Below are 22,721 nucleotides of genomic sequence, written 5' to 3'. Positions count from 1 at the left end.
GATGGATACAGCGTCCTCTCATCCCCCCCGAGCTGCCCGGCCTCTCTGCTCAAATTAAAGGGTCCTGGATACATTTCTATATGTGTCACTCCTTTTTGGGATCATCTAGGTGGTTATATTTAGTTTGGGGTTTTGTCCGCTGTGTAATGAAGTCCACCCTGCGTCTGGCCAGTAGAAGATAAGCCATTCTACAAAGGAGGTAATGTGCAGGCTCCAGGCTTCCTCATCGCGGCCAATTCAGGTCCCAGCGAACCCTTGGAGAATACTGATCACTGCTGGGGAGGGAAATAAGTCCTCAAGGTCAAAAAGATTCATGCACAGCAAATGAAGTCTTATGACTTCTCACCCATTGGCTTTTTGAAAAATATAAACTTATTCTGGCTGGTACTTAGTATAACAAAAAAAAAAACATAAGATTGTATTACTTTTACTTCCCTCTTCCTAATCGATTTAGTCCCTCATGTTCTTACAATTCAGCTAGGAGACAGTGCCAACTGAGATGCAGACTCCTAACAACTGGTTTCCAGCAACACTGTTCATTCAATGTAATATACCAAGTGTCTAAGCTGTGAATACATTGATCAGATGTTTTATAAGCGGATATAAGTTGAAAACAATTAAAAAAATCGACTCTGGCTCTTATTGCTAAAATTCAGTAAACATTTGTAATTTAAAAATGTAAAACATATTGAGGATGTCAGGAATAAAACCAACCTTCCCCCCCACCCCTCAGTAACATATTGGCTTCTCTGAAGACTGAACAACATTCCCAAAGAGAACTGAGAATACAGATGAGTCCGTATGGGAGAGGAACCTCACCAAGGAGCTCATGTTTTCACATCAGTTCGTCTGTCAGCAGAATAACGGAATTATTCATGGGATTTGGTGGAAGGCCGTAGCACCCAGTATAGGTTGAGAGGCCAAGAAGATCAACAAATGCTGATTCAACCAATCAGGTTAAATACATCCCGCTTCATTCAAAACCACATTTTCTTCACATGAACAATGTATTGACACACCCCTAGTGTTAAGATACGCTTTAATGGATACCTGTGAGGAAATTCAGGCGTTTAAGCAGCAACAGGAATTAGATTGAAGCAAAGGAAACGCTGGTCAGAGCTCATACAAAGATAAAGGAAAATAATTAAATAAAGAATATAAATAAGAGGATAAATGGTATATCAACAATAGAATACATGAAGCACATACTGTATGTTCATTACAGATCGTAGCAAACATTACAACCGCTACAGATTAATGCATAGTAAAAGTGTGTCAAACAACTATTGTGCTGTACAATAATGCTGTTGTGCACTGTGTCAAAGTGTTCACAGTGCACAACCAAATATCTGTTTACGATTGACAGTTTGGCTAATTATATTATCTTTGACCTTTGTTTTCACTTCTTATTAAGTGATTTAGATAATGTAATTAAACTGGCGGTTCAGTCACAACATCATTAACCTGATTTAAGATCCGTCCTGCCTATGAGCGACAGACCTCTGCCACAGCGCTGCAGCTGCCTGAATAAAAACATCATGAGAATACAATATTACCTGGTGCCCCTTTTCTTCAGACACCGTATGATTCAAAAAGACAATATATTAAAGACAACTGACTCTATATGGAAGTATTTTGTCATTCTTCCCTCCGTCAGCTGCTTCTTTTAAATTGATTTGGCACGAGAGGATGGGAGTGCCGTGTTTAAAAATAGAATCCGCTCAGTTGTTTCTATTAATAGCAGCTGGGCTATCAGCACTAACCAGATTAAGTCATTATGCGCTCACTTTCACTCATCCTGTCCACTGTAAACAACTGACATGTGTGGGTCATTTCATGTGTTCCCTTGTTCCAGGTCCCATCAGCAGCATACTGGTCAACACGTATGGCTGCAGGCCCATCGTCATGTTGGGGGGGTGCCTTACTTCCATCGGCCTGATCTCAGCCTCCTTCTGCAACAGCGTGGTGCAGCTCTACATCTGCATCGGAGTTATCGGTGGTAAGTCCAGCTTATCCACTTAAGTCCAATTTGAGTTAATTTGATGAGCCTTCTAAGCAGCAGGTTAAAAATAAAGTTGTTGTTGAAGGAAGGACATATGCTTTGATTGTTCCATTTCCGTTTCTGATAGGAAGGCCTTACGAGAACTACATTTATTCAATATTAATATCAAGAAAACCGCAGAGATTTGATTGCACCGCATTTGAGAGGACGAATGTCAGCCTCCGGTGGGCCCGTGATTACATCATTGGGAAAACCATACCATAATAAAAAAAACTCTCAGATTGACTTTTAATGTTATAGCAAAGTTTAGCATTGCTAGTTCCAATTCATATTTAGCCATATTAGTAAAACTGAGATTGGCTCTCTGGTTTAACAAGACCAAGAGTCTACAGTCATGCTAACTATTCTATGAGGCTATATATTGTAGCTAAGTGCAAACACTAGCATGGCAGCATGCTGAAAACAGGACAATAACTTACGAGTGTCGGTAGCTTGCTCGTAAAGCCAGTAGCTCAGAGCTTCTCAGTGACTGTTTTTCTCCTCAACAGGTTGCAATTATACTATTTATATCTGTCTAATAGTGTTGTCACGATACCAACATTTTGGTTTCAATACCGATACCAAGTCAAGAATTGCGATTCCGATTCTTTTTCGATACTTTTCTTAAAAAAAGGGAAACAGTCTTAAATGTAATTATTGTGCTTTATTTCACACCAGAACCATAACATAACACAAACTTTTAAACAATGAGAACAATAAATTAAATAAATGACTAGAATTTGTATTAAATACAATTTATAAATAACTTTTTTGTTTTTCGCTTCTGGCGTCTTTTTTGTCAACAAGCCGAGGCGCAGCGGCAGTTGCACTCCCACTTGCAACCATGCTTCTCGCTTTCTCACATGCTCTGGCAGCTAGCGCGTGCTGGAGAGGGGAGGGACTTGGAGCGTGCTGGAGAGGGGAGGGACTGCAGGCACGGCTGCAGTGCAGGGAGTGGAAGCAGAGCGCTGAACACACACGGCTCTTATTAAAACGGAGTACTTTCCCCCGTCATTCTTAAAGTACCGATACTAATGAAACGGAGGAATTGTAACGTTTTTAACGGCAGGGTATCGCGGTACCTTTCAAGTATCGGTACACCGTGCAACACTACTGTCTAATGTTGTTGAGTGTGTGATTTAAAAATGGGTTTCTCATTAAGGTAAATGAAATACTTTTCTGATTACAGTGCTCTTAGACATTGGTATGTAACAGTTAAAGAATAATTGTGACAAGTCACCTCTGTCCTCTCTCCTCACAGGACTCGGACTAGCCTTCAACCTGCAGCCGGCTCTGACTATGATCGGAAAATACTTCTTGAAGAATCGCCCCATTGCCAACGGGCTGGCAATGACGGGCAGTCCGGTGTTTCTCAGCACCCTGGCTCCTCTCAACCAGTACCTCTTCAACCAGTTTGGCTGGAGGGGCAGCTTCCTGATCCTGGGGGGGCTGGTGTTGAACTGCTGTGTGGCCGGCTCCCTCATGAGGCCTCTCGGACCGCCGCCCGGCAAGATCAAGAAGAGCGAAGAGATCGCCATCACCACCACAACAAAAGAGAAGCGGACCGCCTGGGAAATGGTCAACAAGTACCTGGACCTGTCACTCTTCAAGCACCGCGGCTTCCTCATCTACCTGTCAGGAAACATCATCATGTTCCTGGGCTTCTTCGCACCCATTGTCTTCCTCACGGCCTATGCTAAGGACATGGGCGTGGACGAGTACTCGGCTGCCTTCCTGCTCTCAATTCTGGCTTTTGTGGACATGTTTGCCCGGCCTTCCATGGGGCTGCTGGCCAACTCTCGCTGGGTCCGGCCCAGGATCCAGTACTTCTTCAGCTTTGCTGTGCTGTTCAATGGGGTCTGCCACATCCTCTGCCCCCTGGTGGAGAGCTACACCGGCCTGGTGGTGTATGCCATGTTCTTCGGCTTTGCTTTTGGCATGGTCAGTTCAGTGCTGTTTGAAACACTCATGGACCTGGTGGGGCCTCAGCGGTTCTCCAGTGCTGTGGGACTCACCACCATCATGGAGTGCTGCCCAGTCCTCATTGGTCCCCCTCTAGCAGGTAAGATATGTCTGTCTGAAAGCATATTTCAACATTTAGGATTTGTATTGCCCTAGTTTTTAGCCATTCTGGTTTAGAGTCAGTTCATAACAATATTCAGGCCTGGTCACACCAGAAAGGCACAGTGGTCTTGGAAGCTTGGTACTGACCATTTGCAGAAGCTAGTTGGCAAAGGGTAAGATAACTGCTCAATATGTTCACACAGCTTTTCAAACAAAACATATGTGTTCCACTTCCTTTATGTCATTACTGACTGCAATCTTTCTATGGAAGAGATATACTCTGACAGAGGGGGTCGAATATAAGTTGATTACTTCACAGTTCTTAAAGGTCCCATGTCATGGCCATTTCTACTGATCATAATTCCATTGTTGAGGTATACTAAAATAGATTTATACTGTGCAATTTTCCAAACTCACATTGGTTTCTCATACAGCATCTCTGTATAGTATGTGTATTCACTCTCTGTCCTAAACGGCTTGTTGGAGTTCCTGCCCCCCCCTCCCTGTGAGCCCAGTGTGCTCTGATTGGTCGGGACGTTGCGAAGCTCGTTGCTGCTTGCCGCTGCGAGGAACGGACAGGTTTCCGGGTCGGCAATACAGCAAGACTCATCCTGAGCACACACAAACACTCGCAGCCGAAGTTAAAACAATAAGTGTGGCTTGATATTGAGTAAGAAAAAGGTTTATAACGCTGTGAGAATGGGTCTGCGGAGAGCATTTCTCCGCGATCCCAACTCGTCTATTACCAACCAGGGAGCTCTATGCAAGTCAATGCCTGTTAGTTAGCCAAGGGATCCTGGTGTGTGAGGAGCTCTGCGGATTGGTCCATTAATCCGGTCATTTGTTGTTGAATTGGGTGTTCACATTATCACATTATCAGCATCATTTTTCAAAGTTAATGGAAGTTGACCAAAAAGACTTGCATGGAAATTGTGATTCAGGTTCTATTGAAATCATATTTTTAATGTAAACAACTGGTCCTTTACTCATTTATATTACTAGTAATTACTCTAATGAATAATACTTGACATTTGTACATGTTTTTTCTACTTGGCAATACCTTAAGATTTTATTTGAGGAGATACTTTAACATTTTTTAACTTTGTGTGTCTTGCAGGGAAACTGGTGGATGTCACAAAAAACTACAAGTACATGTATTTTTGCTGCGGGGTGGTGGTGATTTTGGCCAGTATTTGGCTCTTCATTGGGAACTTCATCAACTACAGACTCTTGGACCGTGAGCGGAAGGCAGCAGAGATGTACAAACGGACTGAGACGGAAGATCCGGACAAAGCTCCGGGTCAGAAGGAGGCTGACGGGGAAGCCCAGAATGAAAAGAAGGGCGATGAACCTATGCAGCAGGAAACCAACATCTAAACCCTTCTGCTCTGCCAACAGTTACCACACCTCCGGGACGTCCTCACCCGCCACTACGATCAAACTGAGCTCCCAGCCAGGAGGGGCCTCTGTGTTCCACCTGGCTCTATTCGGGGTCCTCTGCACTTCTAGAACTAACTGCCAAACAACAACAACAACAACAACAACAACTGTGTTGTAGGAGGCTGTGAGACGTTATATATGTTTGTCAAGGAGCAATAGCTGTGACTATAAGATAAATATTAACCACAAAGAAACGTGTAACCTAGTAGCAGTTACAGTCAGGATGTATGATTATAGTGTCTGTGGGAACTCTTAAATTGTGTCAACTGCGAGCTAACATAGCAAATAATGGCAGATAATTATGAGAAAATGCAACTCGTAGTCAGACAATCGAATCTGCTTCAAAGCAGTTTGGTCTGCTACAGTTTGTGTATGGTTATTTTAAGGTATCTCCATATGTCCCTAATCAAATGCTCTGAGCTGTAGCCACAGCTGTCATTCCTTCTTCCCACTGTTCCTTCCGATATCATGTGAATGCAGCGTCATGCACCATCCAACTGAATCAAAATGAGATCCGTTTTCTTCTTAACATGCTGAGATCTTGATTAACAAGAAAAAGGTTAAATAAATCAAAACAGTGAACAGTAATTACCAACTGCATTCACACTGCAGGTGACTTGGTTTTGACCATTTTTGTCAAATTGTTAGAGGCACGGATTGTACACACAGTTAATGCAGATCAGACTGCCATCACAGTAACATGTAAAGAAAGTTCTATTTCGTCCCTAATGACCGCCAGAGGCGGTGCTTATAGCACTGGATATGTCCATCGCACGCATGCGCAGTTCGAGTACCAATAACAACAAAGTCACCTGTGACCCACGTGACTACGGCTACATAGGCCGGCGTCATTAGTGGATCGGTTCCTTTTCATCTTCTCGCTTCGCGAGAGTACCGCGGCTACATTCTTGTAGCCTACAGCGTTCAGGTTTGAACGTTTGATCTGAGGGATTTCTCTGCAAGCAGCTGGCCGCGTGCAGCTTCGCGACTGACAGTCGGAGCTACGGGTTGTTAACGCGTCCTCCAGGAGCTGTGGCCGGCTGTGCAGAGCCTCGACGGACAGGTTTGTGTCAACTTGTTGCTGATGATGGTTGTGTTCCCACACCCTCTCCCAGCTAAGTTGTCCTGATTGCTGTCTTATTTATTGTTTGGCTTAGACTTTCTGGTGACGACAGTGTTCCCGCTTCCTCTCCCATACAGTTGCCCTTATTATGCTCTTTTGAGAGTTCTGCTTGTGGCGTTGTGCCCGAGCTATCATTAGCATTTGAGTCCCAGCTTTAGCTGCGTCTCTCATTCAAATGTATGGAAAGCCAAGTGTGCCATAATTTTCCCGTTTTTTGTTTAGATGCAGAGAGTAAGGTAAGTACTGGCCATAGTTACTACTGTAACTACGGTCCTATGTAAGCACTGGCTATGGTTACTACTGTGACCATGGCCTACGGTTTATGCGGGCTGTTATATTCCATAGTAGCTAATTATCTGGTCTTAACATTGTGTTTTGACTTGGTTGCTTGATTGTTAGCAGCAGCCGCTTGGCTAACACCTTGCATGTACTGTTAAGCTTCATTATTTAACTCAGCCGGTGAGGGCAGTGCTCTCGCTCCCGCTCCCGCTCCCGGTAACGTATGGTTTTGATTTCAGTAGCGCTATATCGTGGTATTACTGCTCCTAGTACTAGACTCTAGTCTACTACCACTGTACTAGGATGATATGCAGAGAACAATCTTCACTGTGTGTGCTGTGTGCTCTGCATGTGTGGCCATTAAAGAGGATTTCATCCTCCCAATATTATATTATCTAGGGTGCAGCCATTGGCTGACACTTTTAGACGCCGGCAACAGTTACTACTGTAACTACGGTTCTAAGCCGTGTAAGTACTGGCCACAGTTACTACTGTAACTACGGCTCTGAGCCGCGTAAGTACTGGCCATAGTTACTACTGTAACTATGGTTCTATGCTGTGTAAGTATTGGCCAGAGTTACTACTGTAACTACGGTTCTATGCCGGGTAAGCACTGGCCATGGTTACTGCTGTAACTACGGCTCTGTGCTGTTCTCTTCTTTAGAAGCTAGTTGTCTGGTCTTAAACATTCGTGTTGACTTGATCTCGCTTGCTTGTTAGCACCAGCCGCTTGGCTAACGTCTTGCGTGTACTGTTAAGCTTCATTATTAACTTATCTGGTGAAGGCAGTGCTCCCACTCCCGGTAATGGATTGTTTTGATTGTTAGCAGCAGCCGCTTGGCTAACATCTTGCATGTTTTGTTAAAGCTTCTTTATTTAAACTCAGCTGGTGAAGGCAGTGCTCTCGCTCCCGCTCCCTGTAACGTATTGCTCTGATTGTTAGCAGCGGCCGCTTGGCTAACATCTGGCGTGGCTGCCCCGTTAAGAGCATTGCTCTACTCTTTCCGTTCAGCAGGTAGCCGGTGAAGGCTGTGTTCTCGCACCCGCTCCCGGGTACGCTGTACCTGGCTACCTATAGACTGGCTCATTCATGTCGCACCTGTATGGCTTCTCTTGAGCCCGAGGACGGCCATGACCGCTGCCCCCCTCTGCCTTGGCCTCGAGCATTTGAGGGAGGGTCTCACGCAAAGCGCCTGCATGAGCTGTAGACTCATGCCTCGGGCGCTCAGAGTGGCTAGAGTCGCAAGAGTCGCAGAGGTGGCACCTCTCCTCGTCACAACTTCCTCCAGCTCAGTCTGACCGTTCCCGGCGACTTGATGGAGGGATGGCTATGGGTTCACCCCCCAGGTAGAGGGCTAGAAACAGGCTGTCCTCTAAGGTGGGTCGGTTAGCTGCCGTCATGGAGCAGACAAAGTCGTTCCTGTTGGCCCTTCAGCCAGGGGCCGGTGCGGGGGCTACTAGCTTGCCGCCTGGCCCTCCTTCGGTTGCCACACCTCTACTTGAGGATGCCATGTCGCTAGCGGCTCCGGACAAACCTCTTCTATGAAGGGGGGGCGGAGCCCAGCTCACCCCAGAGGAGTCTTCCCACTCCTCTGCTCAGAGCTCGGAGGACGCCTCCATTATTCGTGCAGCCTTGTTACGCTTGCAGCTTCAGGTTCCGCAGGCCGACTCGGCTCAGGCTAGCGCCTTTTTCTGGCATAACCCTGCCCCTTTTCACTCCCACTGTTCCTCCTTCAGAGGAGTACCTGAGGGACCTCCATGCAGGCTGGAGAGACACCAGGGCCCTCTCCCACTCCGGCGAGGGTGGGGCTGGGTCGCTTGCCATCCATTGAGCCTGCCATCGCCTCCCCGATTCGGGCTCCTGATGCCAGGTGCCCTCGGCCTCAGTGCAGGGCCACAAACGAGCTGCTCTGTAGGGCCTACGACACAGCGGCACGCATCTGATACTGGCTTTCTCTTCCTCTCTGCAGCAGGCGCCGGCTGAGCCTTCTTTGCTGAGCCTCAGTGATGCATCACTGTAAGCCTTTGCCCTAATGTCTAGGGAAGGGGGACGAGTTACGTCCTTATTGGTGCAGACTCGTCGCCAGGTCTGGGCTACGACCGTCGTAGGCTGCTTTCCCAGTTCCAGCTCAGTTACTGGGCTGTCTGTACTCCCGACCCTTGGGTGGTTTCCACCTTAACCCAGGGGTACGAACCGCAGTTCCGGCCCCTAGCCTTCGGCCCGGCCAAAATGACAGTCGTCAGCGATCCGGCAGAGGCCCTAGCTCTGGCCCAAGAGCTGTCCGTCCTTCTGTCCAAGGACGCAATCGAGCCAGTAGACCCTCTGCTTAGCCGAGGGGGTTCTACTCGGCGTACTTTCTCGTGAGCGAGAAAGTCGGCGGATTTCGCCTGATCTTGGACCTCAGAGGAATCAACAGATTCTTGAAGGTGCTGCCACTCTATATGCTGACCACAGCACATGCACCTCCGTGGAATTGAGGGATGCCTACTTCCACGTGGGCCGGGCAACATGGTGCCTTATATTCAGTTCCTTCGGCCCTTGGGCAGGCTGCCTCGGCCATTGTGCCCTTGGGCCCGCTGGCGTTGCGCCCCATGCAGATGTGGCTGAACAGCCTTCACTTGGACGCCAAGTGGCACAGGCGCAGGGAAGTCAGGGTGTCGCAGCGTTGCCTCCACTCTCGGTCACACTGGAGGGGGCCTATCTCCTGATGGGCGTGCCCATGGGCGCCATCCCATCCCGCCAGGAGACCGTCACCATAGGTGCAGGTCTCTCAGGGTGGGGTGCAGTACGGCAGGGCAGGACCGTTCAGGGTCAGTAGTCTGCCCAGGAGGGTGCACGCCATGCCAACGTGCTAGAGCTTCGGGCTGTGCAGCTTGCACTCACGCACTTTCTACCCCTACTGGGGGGCAAGCATGTGCGTGTTCCTTGGGACAGCAGGTACGCTGTTGCCCAGACAGCAGTCCCTTCTAGACAGTGGGCGTTCTCACTCCACCTTGAAGGTCTATACGGCTGCTATATCTGCCCGTCATGTGGGAGTGGACGGCGCCACAGTGGGGCGCCACAGGTTATTGTCCCTCTTCCTGAAAGGGGCTTTACGGCTGCGTCCGCCTAGCACCCCGAGGGCTCCAGCTTGGGACTTGCCCCTAGGGCTGAATGCCCTGTCATCTCCTCCCTTCGAGCCCCTAGCCCAGGTGGAGCTTAAGTGGCTGTCCCTGAAGGCAGCATTTCTGCTGGCCATGACCTCAGAGAAACGAGTTGGAGAGCGACATGCCCTCTCTGTGAGTGATACATGCCTGAGGTGGAACTCCGATGGCTCGGGTGTTGCCCTCTGGCCGAACGTGGCGTTCCTGCCCAAAGTGCTTCCACTAGCCCACTCCAATCGGCCTATCCAGCTGGCACGCTTTAATGTCCCACAGGAGAACGGCACAACTGAGTTGCTGTGCCCTGTGCGTGCCCTAGAGGCGTATATTGGTGCTGCGGCCCATATACGACAGTCAAAGCAGCTCTTCATCTGCCATGGCGGCACGAGAAGGGGCTGTGCTCTCTCAAAACAGCGGCTGTCCCACTGGGTTGTGGATACAATCACACATGCCTATGGGGCCAGTGGCCGCCCCCCGCCATCAGGGGTGAGATGTCACTCTACAAGGAGCATCTCAACATCTTGAGCTGCTCTGAGAGGGGTGTCCCTGGAGACCATCTGCGCTGCGGCGTGGTGGGCATCGTCTGGCACATTCTCCAGGTTCTACCGGGTCAATGTCGCCACTCCCCATCCTTTGGGCGTGGTCCTGTTGCCGAGCTCCGCTGCTTCCAGCTAGGTAAGCAAGTGTTCGGATTCTTCATGACATGGTTGGTATAGTCATCCAGTGCTATAAGCACCGCCTCTGGCGGTCATTAGGGACGAAATAGAACGATAGTTACGGCTGTAACTACGGTTCTATGAGTCCCGGATGACCGCCAGAGTTTCCGGTCACTCAGAATTCTTGTGTGCTCGCGAGAAGATTCTGGGAACCGATCCACTAATGACGCCGGCCTATGTAGCCGTAGTCACGTGGGTCACAGGTGACTTTGTTGTTATTGGTACTCGACTGCGCATGCGTGCGATGGACATATCCAGTGCTATAAGCACCGCCTCTGGCGGTCATCCGGGACTCATAGACCGTAGTTACAGCCGTAACTATCGTTTTTTCAAAATGAATGAAATAATGAATACAGCCTTTCTCTAAGCATCAACCGTGGGGGGCCCGCTGATTGTGCTTGTTTGTTCAGCTCTGTAGGAGGTCTGATCTCCTCATGACTTTAGTTATGTTTCTCGCAGTGTGAATGCAGCGTTGGCAAACCCAGCGCACCAGAAATGATTGATCTATCTCGTGAAATGTGTTCAGAAATATAATTGCACTGTGTTTAAAACGGCAGTTGGGTGCTGTAAAATGTGCACTTCCAAAAAAGAACGGCAGATGTATTCTGCTGCCCACCTGATCACCGTATTGTAGCGCAGTGAGACCTGCACAGTAACCCACTTTAATACTTTATAGAGAGCTTCCTTTGAGTCATCTAGTGTTCCATGCTGACTCGTATACATGTAGAGAAAAGACCATACTTCACCCTAAACAACTTTATTAAAATGCTGCATCTATAGAAATCTAATTATGGTTGAATGTAATTTCCTCTGTGGGCCTTACCAAGGTGTTAATGACCAAAAACCATCTGCATTAGTGGTTTCCCTTCACATAGAGCCCACGAGCAATAAAATGTCTCATGTTTTACATGCAGGCATAAAGGGAAATACAATGATGTGGTCAGCGTGAGTCCATTCTGATGCATTGTCTTAAATGCAATGTAAAGAATGCGGGGGGGGGGGGTTGTACAGTGAATACTATATGAAGCTGATAAATCTGTGTTAAATGTGACTGTTTTTTGACTGTGATTAACTTTAATACTCACATGAAATCAGTGTAGTCCACTCCATTTGTCTCCTCACATGTCTAAGTGTTGATGTCCATACGCTAGAGATAATGTAACGTTCTGTGACTAATTCACTCACACACACCATGTGTAACCATGTGGAGGAGAGCTACTGATGCTACTAATAACTGAATGCTTAAAGGATCTGTGTTGTCAATCGTATTGTGTGCAGATGAATGTACTGGATGAGCATATCCTGTTGCTATGAATGTCACATATTCTATCATTCCACGTGTCTCCTAAATGTCATCCTGCTGTTGTTCAGTTTTCATCATCAGCTGTGGTCTCAGATGCAGACCACATGGGGTCTCAGAGGTCCTCACAAAGCCAAACACATTTAAATAACAAATGTAATTTCCAAAGCAATCATGAACAAACATGTTGTTGTCCCTCTTCTCTATGCTGTGAAAAGATGAATGTGTATCCAGAATCATGAAAATGGATGTCCAGCTGTGTTACCATGTGCTGTGTTCACCTGAGTCTGACTGAGGATCAGCTGTTTGTCAGGCTGGGTGCTCCGGGTATCAGGGAGACATCGTTTGAGAATATCTGTCATTTATTGTAAATAAGATGGTTGTGAAAGATTTGCACATGTTTGTTCTCAGTTGAACAAAGTACTTGACGTCTATGAGCTTGCTTTGAACTGGACTGAGTTTTCCAGTCTTGGTTCTGACTGCTGCTCCAGTAACATGTGGGCCAACCACAGCTCTCCTCTGTTAACTTATTCAGAATCAGCCTCCCATAATGCACCTGAAGTTCACCAGCATTTCATACCGATATTAGAAAGTATTTTTATATCGCCATATCTTTACCTTCCTTAGCTTTAGTTATTAATAACATGAATAACACGATATGAATGTTAACATGTATGCTTCATTAGTGTAAAGAGGGACTACTTTACTTCACAGACTCACTGTACAGGGTGCCTCTCACTGAGGCTCTCTACTGAGCAACACTGCCCCCTGCTGGGTCCAAACCACACGGACCAAAGGAAGAGAAGCTTCCCTTCCAACAGAACACACATGATGAGGGTCCACTGTGTTTTTGCTATTTATATGTTGAGGTATACAAATGGAACAAAACACCACCTTGTAACGGTTTAATGAAATTAAAGCGTGTACCATTACATTTCAACTCTCCATTTATTTCCATACATTCCACACATTATCTTACTGTTTTATTTGAATATGATATAAGCCATAACGGTTGAGAACCGTTACTGCATACAGAAAAGAAACCATGTTTGAAATGATGGTGTTCTCCTCACTGTACCTGACGTATTCGGTTTAAACCACATTTCTCTGTGTTCTGGTATTTATTTGAAGAACTAAAGAAAATGCTTATAATGATTTCATCCAAATACATTTGAGTGATTGAGTTGACATGCACAGAGAGCCTTATCAGTTATAATGCATATAGCATTTACTGGTTTCTTTCTCTTTATGTCAATTCAAAAAAAGGTTTACCTTGAGATTTGCTTACGACCTCTTGGATTAAACGTGCACACACATGTTTAAAAAAAGGAAATGTTGCCTGAGGGTTCTGAAGTGTCAGCTGTAAGAAATGCCCCAGCTGTTATAGTTTATTCCCCCTTGTATGGAAGCAAGAAGCAGAATATAAAGGTTCAGAAAATGAAATGGATGTTGCGTACTGTTGGACTCCATGCTGTCACTGTTTAAACACAGAGAGTAAAGCACACTTCACTTCACTCTTTGATTTGACTGCATTATGTGTTCTGGGCCTGATTGTAATGCAACAGAAAAAAATAGTTTGGATAAGAAAATGTTTTTCTGATTTTGATTCCAGGCTTTCTTAATTAAAAACTCCATTTGGAAATCCCTCATTTTAAAGTAGCTGTACTCTGCCCCCGAGCCAATGGGATCATCTCTGCCTCCAATAAGTGTTTTATATCCGAACAACATCTGCAAAGCTAAACCTTGGACACACTACCTTCCATAGAGATGTGGGGTCGATCCATGTGTAGATGACGTGCACGGTGGTTTACTACTGGGAGGCTGGAGGACTGTTGATGACATCTCTGTGCCTTATTGACCATTAACAGTACAATGGTTTTGTGTTGCAAACACTACATTTAGGTTAAGTTGTGTCCTTCCTTCCTACTTGTCTGTATAAAGTCTTCCCTCCTCTGACATAAAGTTCACTGCGCTCAGTCTTCACGTCGTATTAACTCATGCAACAAATGCTGCAACACCAGATAGTCTAAATATTTATAAATGATTTAAATTGAGAATAATTGCTGCTATCTATTGTGTGTATAGGGTGCTTATATGTCAGTGTATGAACACATTAGAGGACATAGTGTTTGGAGCTGAGTCCGTCCAGTAGAAGAGCTCCGCACTGAGACATGTGTGTTCAGTGTGTGTGTGTGTGTGTGTGTTCAGTGTGTTCACAATGTTCAGTGTGTGTTCACAGTGTGTTCACAGTATTCAGTGTGTTCACAGAGTGCGTTCACAGTGTTCAGTGTGTGTTCACAGTATTCAGTGTGTTCACAGTGTGTGTTCACAGAGTTTGTTCACAGTGTTCAGTGTTTGTTCTCAGTGTGTGTTCACGGTGTGTGTCAGTGCTTCACTACCTCTGCAGCCTCCTCCAGAACCACACGGGTTAAAAAACTGCTTTTTGTAATTCTAACAGAATGTCCTCACCTATCACTGTAGCTATAAATAAAGTGTATATAATCCAACAAGCCTTTGCTTATGACTCGTGATATAAAGATTAGATTTGTTCTCTTTTGTTACAGAGAAACAATTACTGTATTGACCGCACCTACACTTTCAATGATCAATTACGTGCCAGGTTTCAATATGTTTAGCCTCTATCCTTGTTGATGCTGCAATGTAGATACTAGTCTATTTTAAAAAAAAAAATAGTTAAACTGTTTTCCTGGACGAGAACATGACTGAGCTATGGTCATAACCCAGAAAGACAAAATAATCAAAAAATAAATGGACATAATTATGTGGACTCTTTGCTATGCCACCTTGAATATAGCTCAGGTGCCTTCATCTCTCTTGATCATCTTTGAGATGTTTCTACAAGGAGGCTGGAGTCAACCTGAGCTACATCTGACTGATGGACACGGTGTCGGGGTGTGTGTGTGTGTGTGTGTGTGTGTGTGTGTGTGTGGTGTGTGTGTGTGTGTGTGTGTGTGTGTGTGTGTGTGTGTGTGTGTGTGTGTGTGTGAGTGTGTGTGTGTGTGTGTGTGTGTGTGTGTGGTGTGTGTGTGTGTGTGTGTGTGTGTGTGTGTGTGTGTGTGTGTGTGTGTGTGTGTGTGTGTGTGTGTGTGTGTGTGTGTGAGTGAGTGTGAGACACATCTCATGGAGCATATGATTATACTGAGTACTTTAGTAACACAGTAAGCTGATATTCTCCTAAAGCTTACCAAAAGTTGAACTCAATGCAAATATCTGAATTTGCTCTGCCACCAAAAACAAATGTTCACAATAGAAGTGAAGAGGGGAGTGTAAATGTATGACGGGCCGTTTAGGCCAAAATTCAAACTCACCTCACACACACACTACTGAAAACATTTGGCCTTGCACACACACTACTGAAATCCTCTCACATTCACTACTGAACACCTCACACACACACTACTGAAAATTAAGCCTCACACACACACTACTGAAATCCTCTCACATTCACTACTGAACACCTCACACACACACTACTGAAAACATCTGGCCTTGCACACACACTACTGAAATCCTCTCACATTCACTACTGAACACCTCACACACACACTACTGAAAATATCTGGCCTTGCACACACACTACTGAAATCCTCTCACATTCACTACTGAACACCTCACACACACACTACTGAAAATTAAGCCTCACACACACACTACTGAAATCATCTCACGTTCACTACTGAACACCTCACACACACAATACTGAAAATTAACCTCACACACACACTCCTGAAAAACATTTTACTGAAAGGTTCTCAGTAGGGAATGTGCATGTGTTTCACCTATGTGTGTGTGAGGGGATTCTTGCTGTAACGGAAGTCATTCTAATGTAACGGATGTCATTCTAATGTAACTGAAGTCAGTGGTCTCTTTGCTAGCCCCGTTAGCTTCATTAGCTCCAGGCTGCTACTCCGAAGTGGTTGTTGTGTTGATGCCTGGTGGAGTATTCTTCATTGAAATATCGCACTTATCGTATGGCTCTGCGGTTCAAACAGACCGTCCATGAATGCAGTTTATTCGGTAAGTACAATTCAAGCACTTTATTTCTTACTTGTCTTTTTATTCAGCTAACAAGCGAGACGAAGCTACATCTGTGCTAACGATGCTATCCGTAGCTTACAAGTTAAAACATAATGGAGAAGTGTAACACATTAAGAAGGATTATACTGTAAAACATAAGGCTTCTCGGTGAGGTTGGTAAAATAAGGTCATGCTTGTACATTAGTTAGCTTGCTAGTTAGGTAACTGTATGCATTGTTATTGTTAATTTAAAATAGCTATGCTCGACGATGCAGACAGCTAGCGTCACATTAGTGTCGAAGAGCAGAGTACTGTATGAGATTAACCTCACTATAAGATCTGTGTATCTGAAAAATATGAATCTCACATTTCCAGTTGGTTCCAGAAATAACGTTGACGTAGATATTGCAATATGGTTTGAAACTAGCTGGAAATGAGGTCTGTGGTTGAGACGAATTTAAGAGACTGGTCACGTTTTGTTCAGCCGGATAATATCCACATGTCTACCCTACTTTTATAATTTTCAAATTATAAATCTATTTGCCCGAAGCAAAATGCTAACGGTATGCTTAAAGGAACTGCAGCTGCTTCAACGTCACGCCGATTTAAGATCCATATTTATAATACAGATTATAAATGGTACAAGTTGAAGCGTTTGTTTGAACAGTTTGCAGGAACTTGCTTTCAAGCAGAACTTGAAAATGTACATAAATAGCTGACGTTAATAATGCTAACTAGCGAGCTAGCTGTGTAGATCTGCTGCACTATTTGCTACAGCCCGGCTGTCCGCAGCCGACTTTATAACAGTATTAAGTGAAAACCATTCAAAATATTTTATAGAATAAATCCGTTATCCAAATCCCATAAAAACACAAGACAACCAGCAATTAGACAATACCCTGTGTCGTATTTTTGTCGGATGAATGCAAGCTGATATTGTCACTTTTTAAAAAACCTAAATAAGGGTTGTTCCCTCTTGTTAGGATAATACTACAGAGAATGGGCTCCGCGGAAGGTGACACCCTTGCAAACCAAAAAAGAGAAATACAAGTATTTGTATTCCCCCCGGTCTGCACGTTTTACGTTGCTTAAGGTAAGTGAACATGAAACTATTCAGCATAACTTTCAATAATAATCTACGGTATTTATTGAGTTTTGGGATATTACTTGCATACAAATCTATACATGCCTTAAGGTTTCTAAAACATACAATATGTGGTAAATTCAACAGTGGACCCAGCAAAGATTCACATTTTTGCACGATTTGTTATTGATTTGTTGCTGTTACTTAATTATACTTTTAATAAATTCAAGTCAAGCTTAGTTACATGTGATGGTAGCTATATGCTCTTACCTGTGTGCCTCCTCCGCAACCAGACTGTATTCAAACTCTTAAGTACCAGTTCTATCTACTTTAAACAATTAAAAAGACACAATCAACTACATTTATTGATATACCAATCTTTATTTTTGGGGCCTCTTCTTCTTTTAAATTAAACTTTCAGACATGAGATATTGAAATACAGTAATAGTTTTGTCTATTTAAAAAAGAATGAGCCATTCCTTACAGTTAACTTCATATTTCTTATTGTCTAAAGCATTTATGACACACATTTCCCCTCTCATATTCACAGTGTGGATCAATTGAGACAGCGTGCAGAGACTTTGGGAGAAACCTCAGCGTGACGGATGTCCTGTCTGTGGGTTTGGCTGGAGAAGGTGGAGAGGTCTTTCTCTGGGAGGAGGACGTGGCCTGATGGAGGAGGACGTGGCCTGATGGAGGAGGACCAGGTCTGATGAAGAAACCACCTAACTGCATCTGTGAGCCCATACTGGGCTCAGCTGCCACAAACAAATGATGGTCCTGTTTGACTTTGTGTTCACAATAAAAGTGTAGTTTCTTAGTGAATGTCCTGTATTGGTCTTTAATCTGAAATCAGCTTTTCATTTTCTTCTTGCCCCTCTGCGAAAACAGTGAGGCAGTTGTGTCCTTCAGGTATGTCCTTTCCTAACAGAAATGACAAGAAACATATGACATTATTGCAGAGCAAGTGTGTTATTTATGAAACGTTTGTTTATTTAGCGGCTGTAGAAATAATGTATTTTTTTAAATGTTAATGTGTTTTTTTAATTCATCACTTTGTACTACAAAGATAATCAGATTATGAATGAACAGTCTGCAGTTAATCAACATTAAAATATCTTATTAAATAATATTCAACTGCTCGGTTGTCTCACTGCAAGAACCACTTTTACCACGTCTTTTACAGACAATATGTAGAGACAAATGGTAGCAATTCTCACAATGTAAAATAATAATTGCCTTAAATACATTGAAATGTGAAAGCTGATTATAGTTGTTACTTTATCTATTTAAACCAGAACGTTTCTCGATTCCTTGTACCTTTGAGTCCATGCTGAAGTTCACTGATGTTAGGAATAGGTCTGTCTCTCGTGGTCAGCATCCTCTGGTCTGTCTGCATCACCTGGAAACTTTAAACAAACATATATATTATATATATATGTAAAGTAACAATGTGTTGGTCACAGACTTTTTTACATGCAAATGTCATGTGATAATCGTTTTGTTATCCTTAAAGAAAGTGCTGGATATCAAAGCCCTTACTGTATCTTATCAGTTGGATTGTGTATTATTGTATAGTTGTGGTCCTTTTTATTTTAGAATCGTTTTTCATGAGACAGTCAATTTAAATATTTGTCCTATGCCATATTCACATTCATTTGTAACACACACGTAAGGGTAAAAGACAAACATCTTCAACAAATGTAATGCAATGAATAAGCTTCATTGTCACAGAAGCACACATAACGTCATATCTAATATTTAAACAAATCATTTCCTTGTCCCTAAAGCATTGACTGAGCTATTTTTCGTCCTCAAATGCAGGCATTAAGTTACATGTTCATATTCTGCTGCCACAATAAGTCGGTTTCTCCAGTGTAATGATAATAAAATGCTAAGTAAGTATTGGTAATAATATTAATAAAAACAACAACGTTTGGGTTCGTTCGTTTAATATGATGAACGTTAACCAGTAAGCTTCAATAATCAACTCCAGCTCAACAAACCATATTGCAATATCTACGTTAACGTTATTTCTGGAACCAACTGGAAATGTGAGATTCATATTTTTCAGATACACTGATCTTATAGTGAGGTTAATCTCATACAGTACTCTGCTCTTCAACACTAATGTGACGCGCTAGCTGCATCGTCGAGCATAGCTATTTTAAAATAACAATGCATACAGTTACCTAACTAGCAAACTAACTAATGTACAAGCATGACCTTATTTTACCAACCTCACAGAGAAGCCTTATGTTTTACAGTATAATCCTTCTTAATGTGTTACACTTCTCCATTATGTTTTAACTTGTATGCTACGGATAGCATCGTTAGCACAGATGTAGCTTCGTCTCGCTTGTTAGCTGAATAAAAAGACAAGTAAGAAATAAAGTGCTTGAATTGTACTTACCGAATAAACTGCATTCATGGACGGTCTGTTTGAACCGCAGAGCCATACGATAAGTGCGATATTTCAATGAAGAATACTCCACCAGGCATCAACACAACAACCACTTCGGAGTAGCAGCCTGGAGCTAATGAAGCTAACGGGGCTAGCAAAGAGACCACTGACTTCCGTTACATTAGAATGACATCCGTTACATTAGAATGACTTCTGTTACAGCAAGAATCCCCTCACACACACATAGGTGAAACACATGCACATTCCCTACTGAGAACCTTTCAGTAAAATGTTTTTCAGGAGTGTGTGTGTGAGGTTAATTTTCAGTATTGTGTGTGTGAGGTGTTCAGTAGTGAACGTGAGATGATTTCAGTAGTGTGTGTGTGAGGCTTAATTTTCAGTAGTGTGTGTGTGAGGTGTTCAGTAGTGAATGTGAGAGGATTTCAGTAGTGTGTGTGCAAGGCCAGATGTTTTCAGTGGTGTGTGTGTGAGGTGTTCAGTAGTGAACGTGAGAGTATTTCAGTAGTGTGTGTGCAAGGCCAGATGTTTTCAGTAGTGTGTGTGCGAGGTGAGTTTGAATTTTGGCCTACACGGCCCCTCATATAAATGTGTGATCGTGCCTTAATGCGGGTACAATCAGACTAAAGTTACTGTAGCAGCTGACCTGCTAATCAGATGCCTCACAAATGTTTAAAATATATTTCCGGATGAGATACTATCATATAAACCCCCACATGGAAACAGAACCTCCGTAGTGGAGGCAATAATCTTTTGGCAAGTCAGCGCAATGAATGGGCTAATTACGTGTGTGTGTGTGTGTGTGTGTGTGTGTGTGTGTGTGTGTGTGTGTGTGTGTGTGTGTGTGTGTGTGTGTGTGTGTGTGTGTGTGTGTGTGTGTGTGTGTGTGTGTGTGTGTGTGTGTGTGTGTGTTACTCAGGAGATCACCTGGATGGCACCGTGGCTCTCATTAGCCTCAAAGTGCAACTCCTGCTCTCTTCCTGCTGCACACGAGCTGTCATTAATTCTGCTTGGTAACAAATCCCATCATGCCCCCCCCTCCATTAGTATGCGGTGCGTTGGAGAGGCAGAGTGTGCCAGTGATGGCTGGAGACCCTCAGGCAGGGTTCCAGGCTACATTTTAATGGTGTGGTGAGGGTCAACAGGAGAGGAGAGAACAATGGGCCCCCCCACCTCCGTGTGATAGGCGTTCAGCAGCACCGGCCCCCGGGGGGACCTGTTGGGGGTTGAATGCAGAAGAAAGAAGCTGACCTTGAGAACAGTGTTAAACTCTATTCCCTGTTATGCTGCTGGGTTTGGGGCCTGCTGCTTTTGAGTCCTACCGGTTTGTAATTAGCTGTACAGGCCGCTAACTATGTTGTGATAATAGGTTAATACTGAGAGGAAACCCCTGTGATGTAGAGCTGGGGGGTATACTACGAAGCAGGATTTTCGCTTAGCCGGCTAACTTCAGGGAAAACTCTGGGTTTCCGGTCCTACGAAGCTGGTTCTCTTTTTAGCAGGCTAGATCTCCATGGTAACTTATGCTGTGCGGCTAACCTGGTCGGGACCAGGGGGGTATACTACGAAGCAGGATTTTCGTTTAGCAAGATAACTGGTTCACTTTTTAGGGGACTAGATCTCCATGGTGACTTATCCTGGAACCTAGTCTGTGCTCCGATGCAGGATAGGTTCCAGGATAAGAGATCAACTTAGCGAAAGCACCACGCCTGCTGACCAATCAGAGCTCAGTGTGTGGAGGAAATACAGTTTAAACTGCCGTTGCAGGAAAGACGGCCGGCCAAAGTCACCGACTGTGTGAACGTGAAAATGAATAGAACATCAACTCCCATCTTCAGAGCAATCTGACTATTATAACTATTATACTATTATGTTAAGAAAGCTTAATTAAATATCTGCCACAACATAAGTAATCGGATCAAAGTAACATTACGTTGCCTACAGTCCGCGGCACTGAGTGCAGACATCGATATGTCCCATCATAATTCATATCACATCATATACTGTATACAGATGTAGCACTCCAGATCAGACTCAAATGGGTGTGTCCCAGTCAAAATCCCAGCAGATGCCAGTGGCTGGGGGTGTTGCCAAATTGCTAGAGGGCGTTGCCCAATTTCCCCATTTGTTCAATTACAGGATTTAACCATGAGATGGCGCTTCATTCACAAAATACACAAAGACAACTGGGTGTTGTAGAAACATCAATATTTTAGATCAAATAAAGTATATAGTTTGCTTTATGCAGTATATTTCTTGAAATATTGTTGGGGTGTTTTTACACAGTACAGTAGATTGAAGTAAATCAACTTATACATTAAGATAAGATAAAATGGACCTTTATTAATCCCGTGGGGAAATTCAGTAGTTCAAACAGCAACAGGGTGAGAGTGAAAAACAGGACAGCACAGATTCACACAGATTAATAAAATCAAAAATAAGATGAGTGATAAAAATAATAATGAGAAACTATGAAATAAGAAATGAATAAAACTAAAATGTAATTATCATATAATATATTGTAATGTATTGTATTATTAAGTAATATCATACATTAACCCCATTATAGCAGATGCCACATTGAATGGATGAACACATGTATGCATCAATAATTACAACAGAGTATTTATAAATACAAGTTGTAAAAATACTTATGTATTTAATATTAACCCTTTGGAGTCGACCGTCACGCCGGCGTGATCAGATCACATGACCTGTTCAAGCCGGTGCCGCATAAAAACAACAGTCTGGACAACATTACCGTGTGTTTCTGTCGAAAGTACTGGCTTGATACTATATCCCAGTCTTTGTTTCATGCAAAAAGACCCAGTAAACACGGAGATACGATGATATAAAGTTAATACATTTCAAAAGTATGAAAAATGGAAGCACATATTTGAATATCTTCGCCGTATTTGATCATTTTACGGAACGGAAGATACTGGAAACTGTAGATCCTGCTCAACAGGATGTATATGTGTATTTCTGTCGAAAGTACTGGCTTGAAACTATATGCCAGTCTTTGTTTCATGCAAAAAGACCCAATAAACACGGACATACGATGATATAAAGT

The 22,721-nt window shown here is 43.9% G+C and overlaps 1 protein-coding gene and 2 long non-coding RNA genes across 3 annotated transcripts in view; 2 read left to right on the top strand and 1 right to left on the bottom strand.

Annotated features, from left to right (window-relative positions):
- LOC117439216 (monocarboxylate transporter 2-like) overlaps window positions 1-6,329 on the top strand; it is a 70,895-nt gene extending 64,566 nt beyond the window's left edge. Inside the window, exons 3-5 of the mRNA XM_034075023.2 lie at window positions 1,856-1,999; window positions 3,303-4,103; window positions 5,223-6,329. Of these exons, the coding sequence (XP_033930914.1) occupies window positions 1,856-1,999; window positions 3,303-4,103; window positions 5,223-5,482 (1,205 nt within the window). The 3' untranslated portion in view covers window positions 5,483-6,329. The remainder of the gene's footprint in view (window positions 1-1,855; window positions 2,000-3,302; window positions 4,104-5,222) is intronic.
- A 9,668-nt stretch (window positions 6,330-15,997) lies between these two features.
- Window positions 15,998-18,051, top strand: LOC117468388 (uncharacterized). The gene is made up of 3 exons (XR_004554486.2): window positions 15,998-16,142; window positions 17,126-17,235; window positions 17,777-18,051. It is a non-coding gene; the product is annotated as an uncharacterized lncRNA (long non-coding RNA).
- On the bottom strand, window positions 17,588-19,791 carry LOC139432973 (uncharacterized). Its single transcript, XR_011642542.1, has 3 exons — window positions 19,640-19,791; window positions 18,547-18,635; window positions 17,588-18,150 (listed from the first exon to the last, which is right to left on the bottom strand). It is a non-coding gene; the product is annotated as an uncharacterized lncRNA (long non-coding RNA).
- Window positions 19,792-22,721: the final 2,930 nt, after the last annotated feature.

Source organism: Pseudochaenichthys georgianus, chromosome 23, assembly GCF_902827115.2.
Source record: "Pseudochaenichthys georgianus chromosome 23, fPseGeo1.2, whole genome shotgun sequence".
Classification (NCBI taxonomy): Eukaryota; Metazoa; Chordata; class Actinopteri; order Perciformes; family Channichthyidae; genus Pseudochaenichthys; species Pseudochaenichthys georgianus.
Note: the sequence above shows the minus strand (reverse complement) of the source record. Positions and strands in the feature narration are given on the sequence as shown.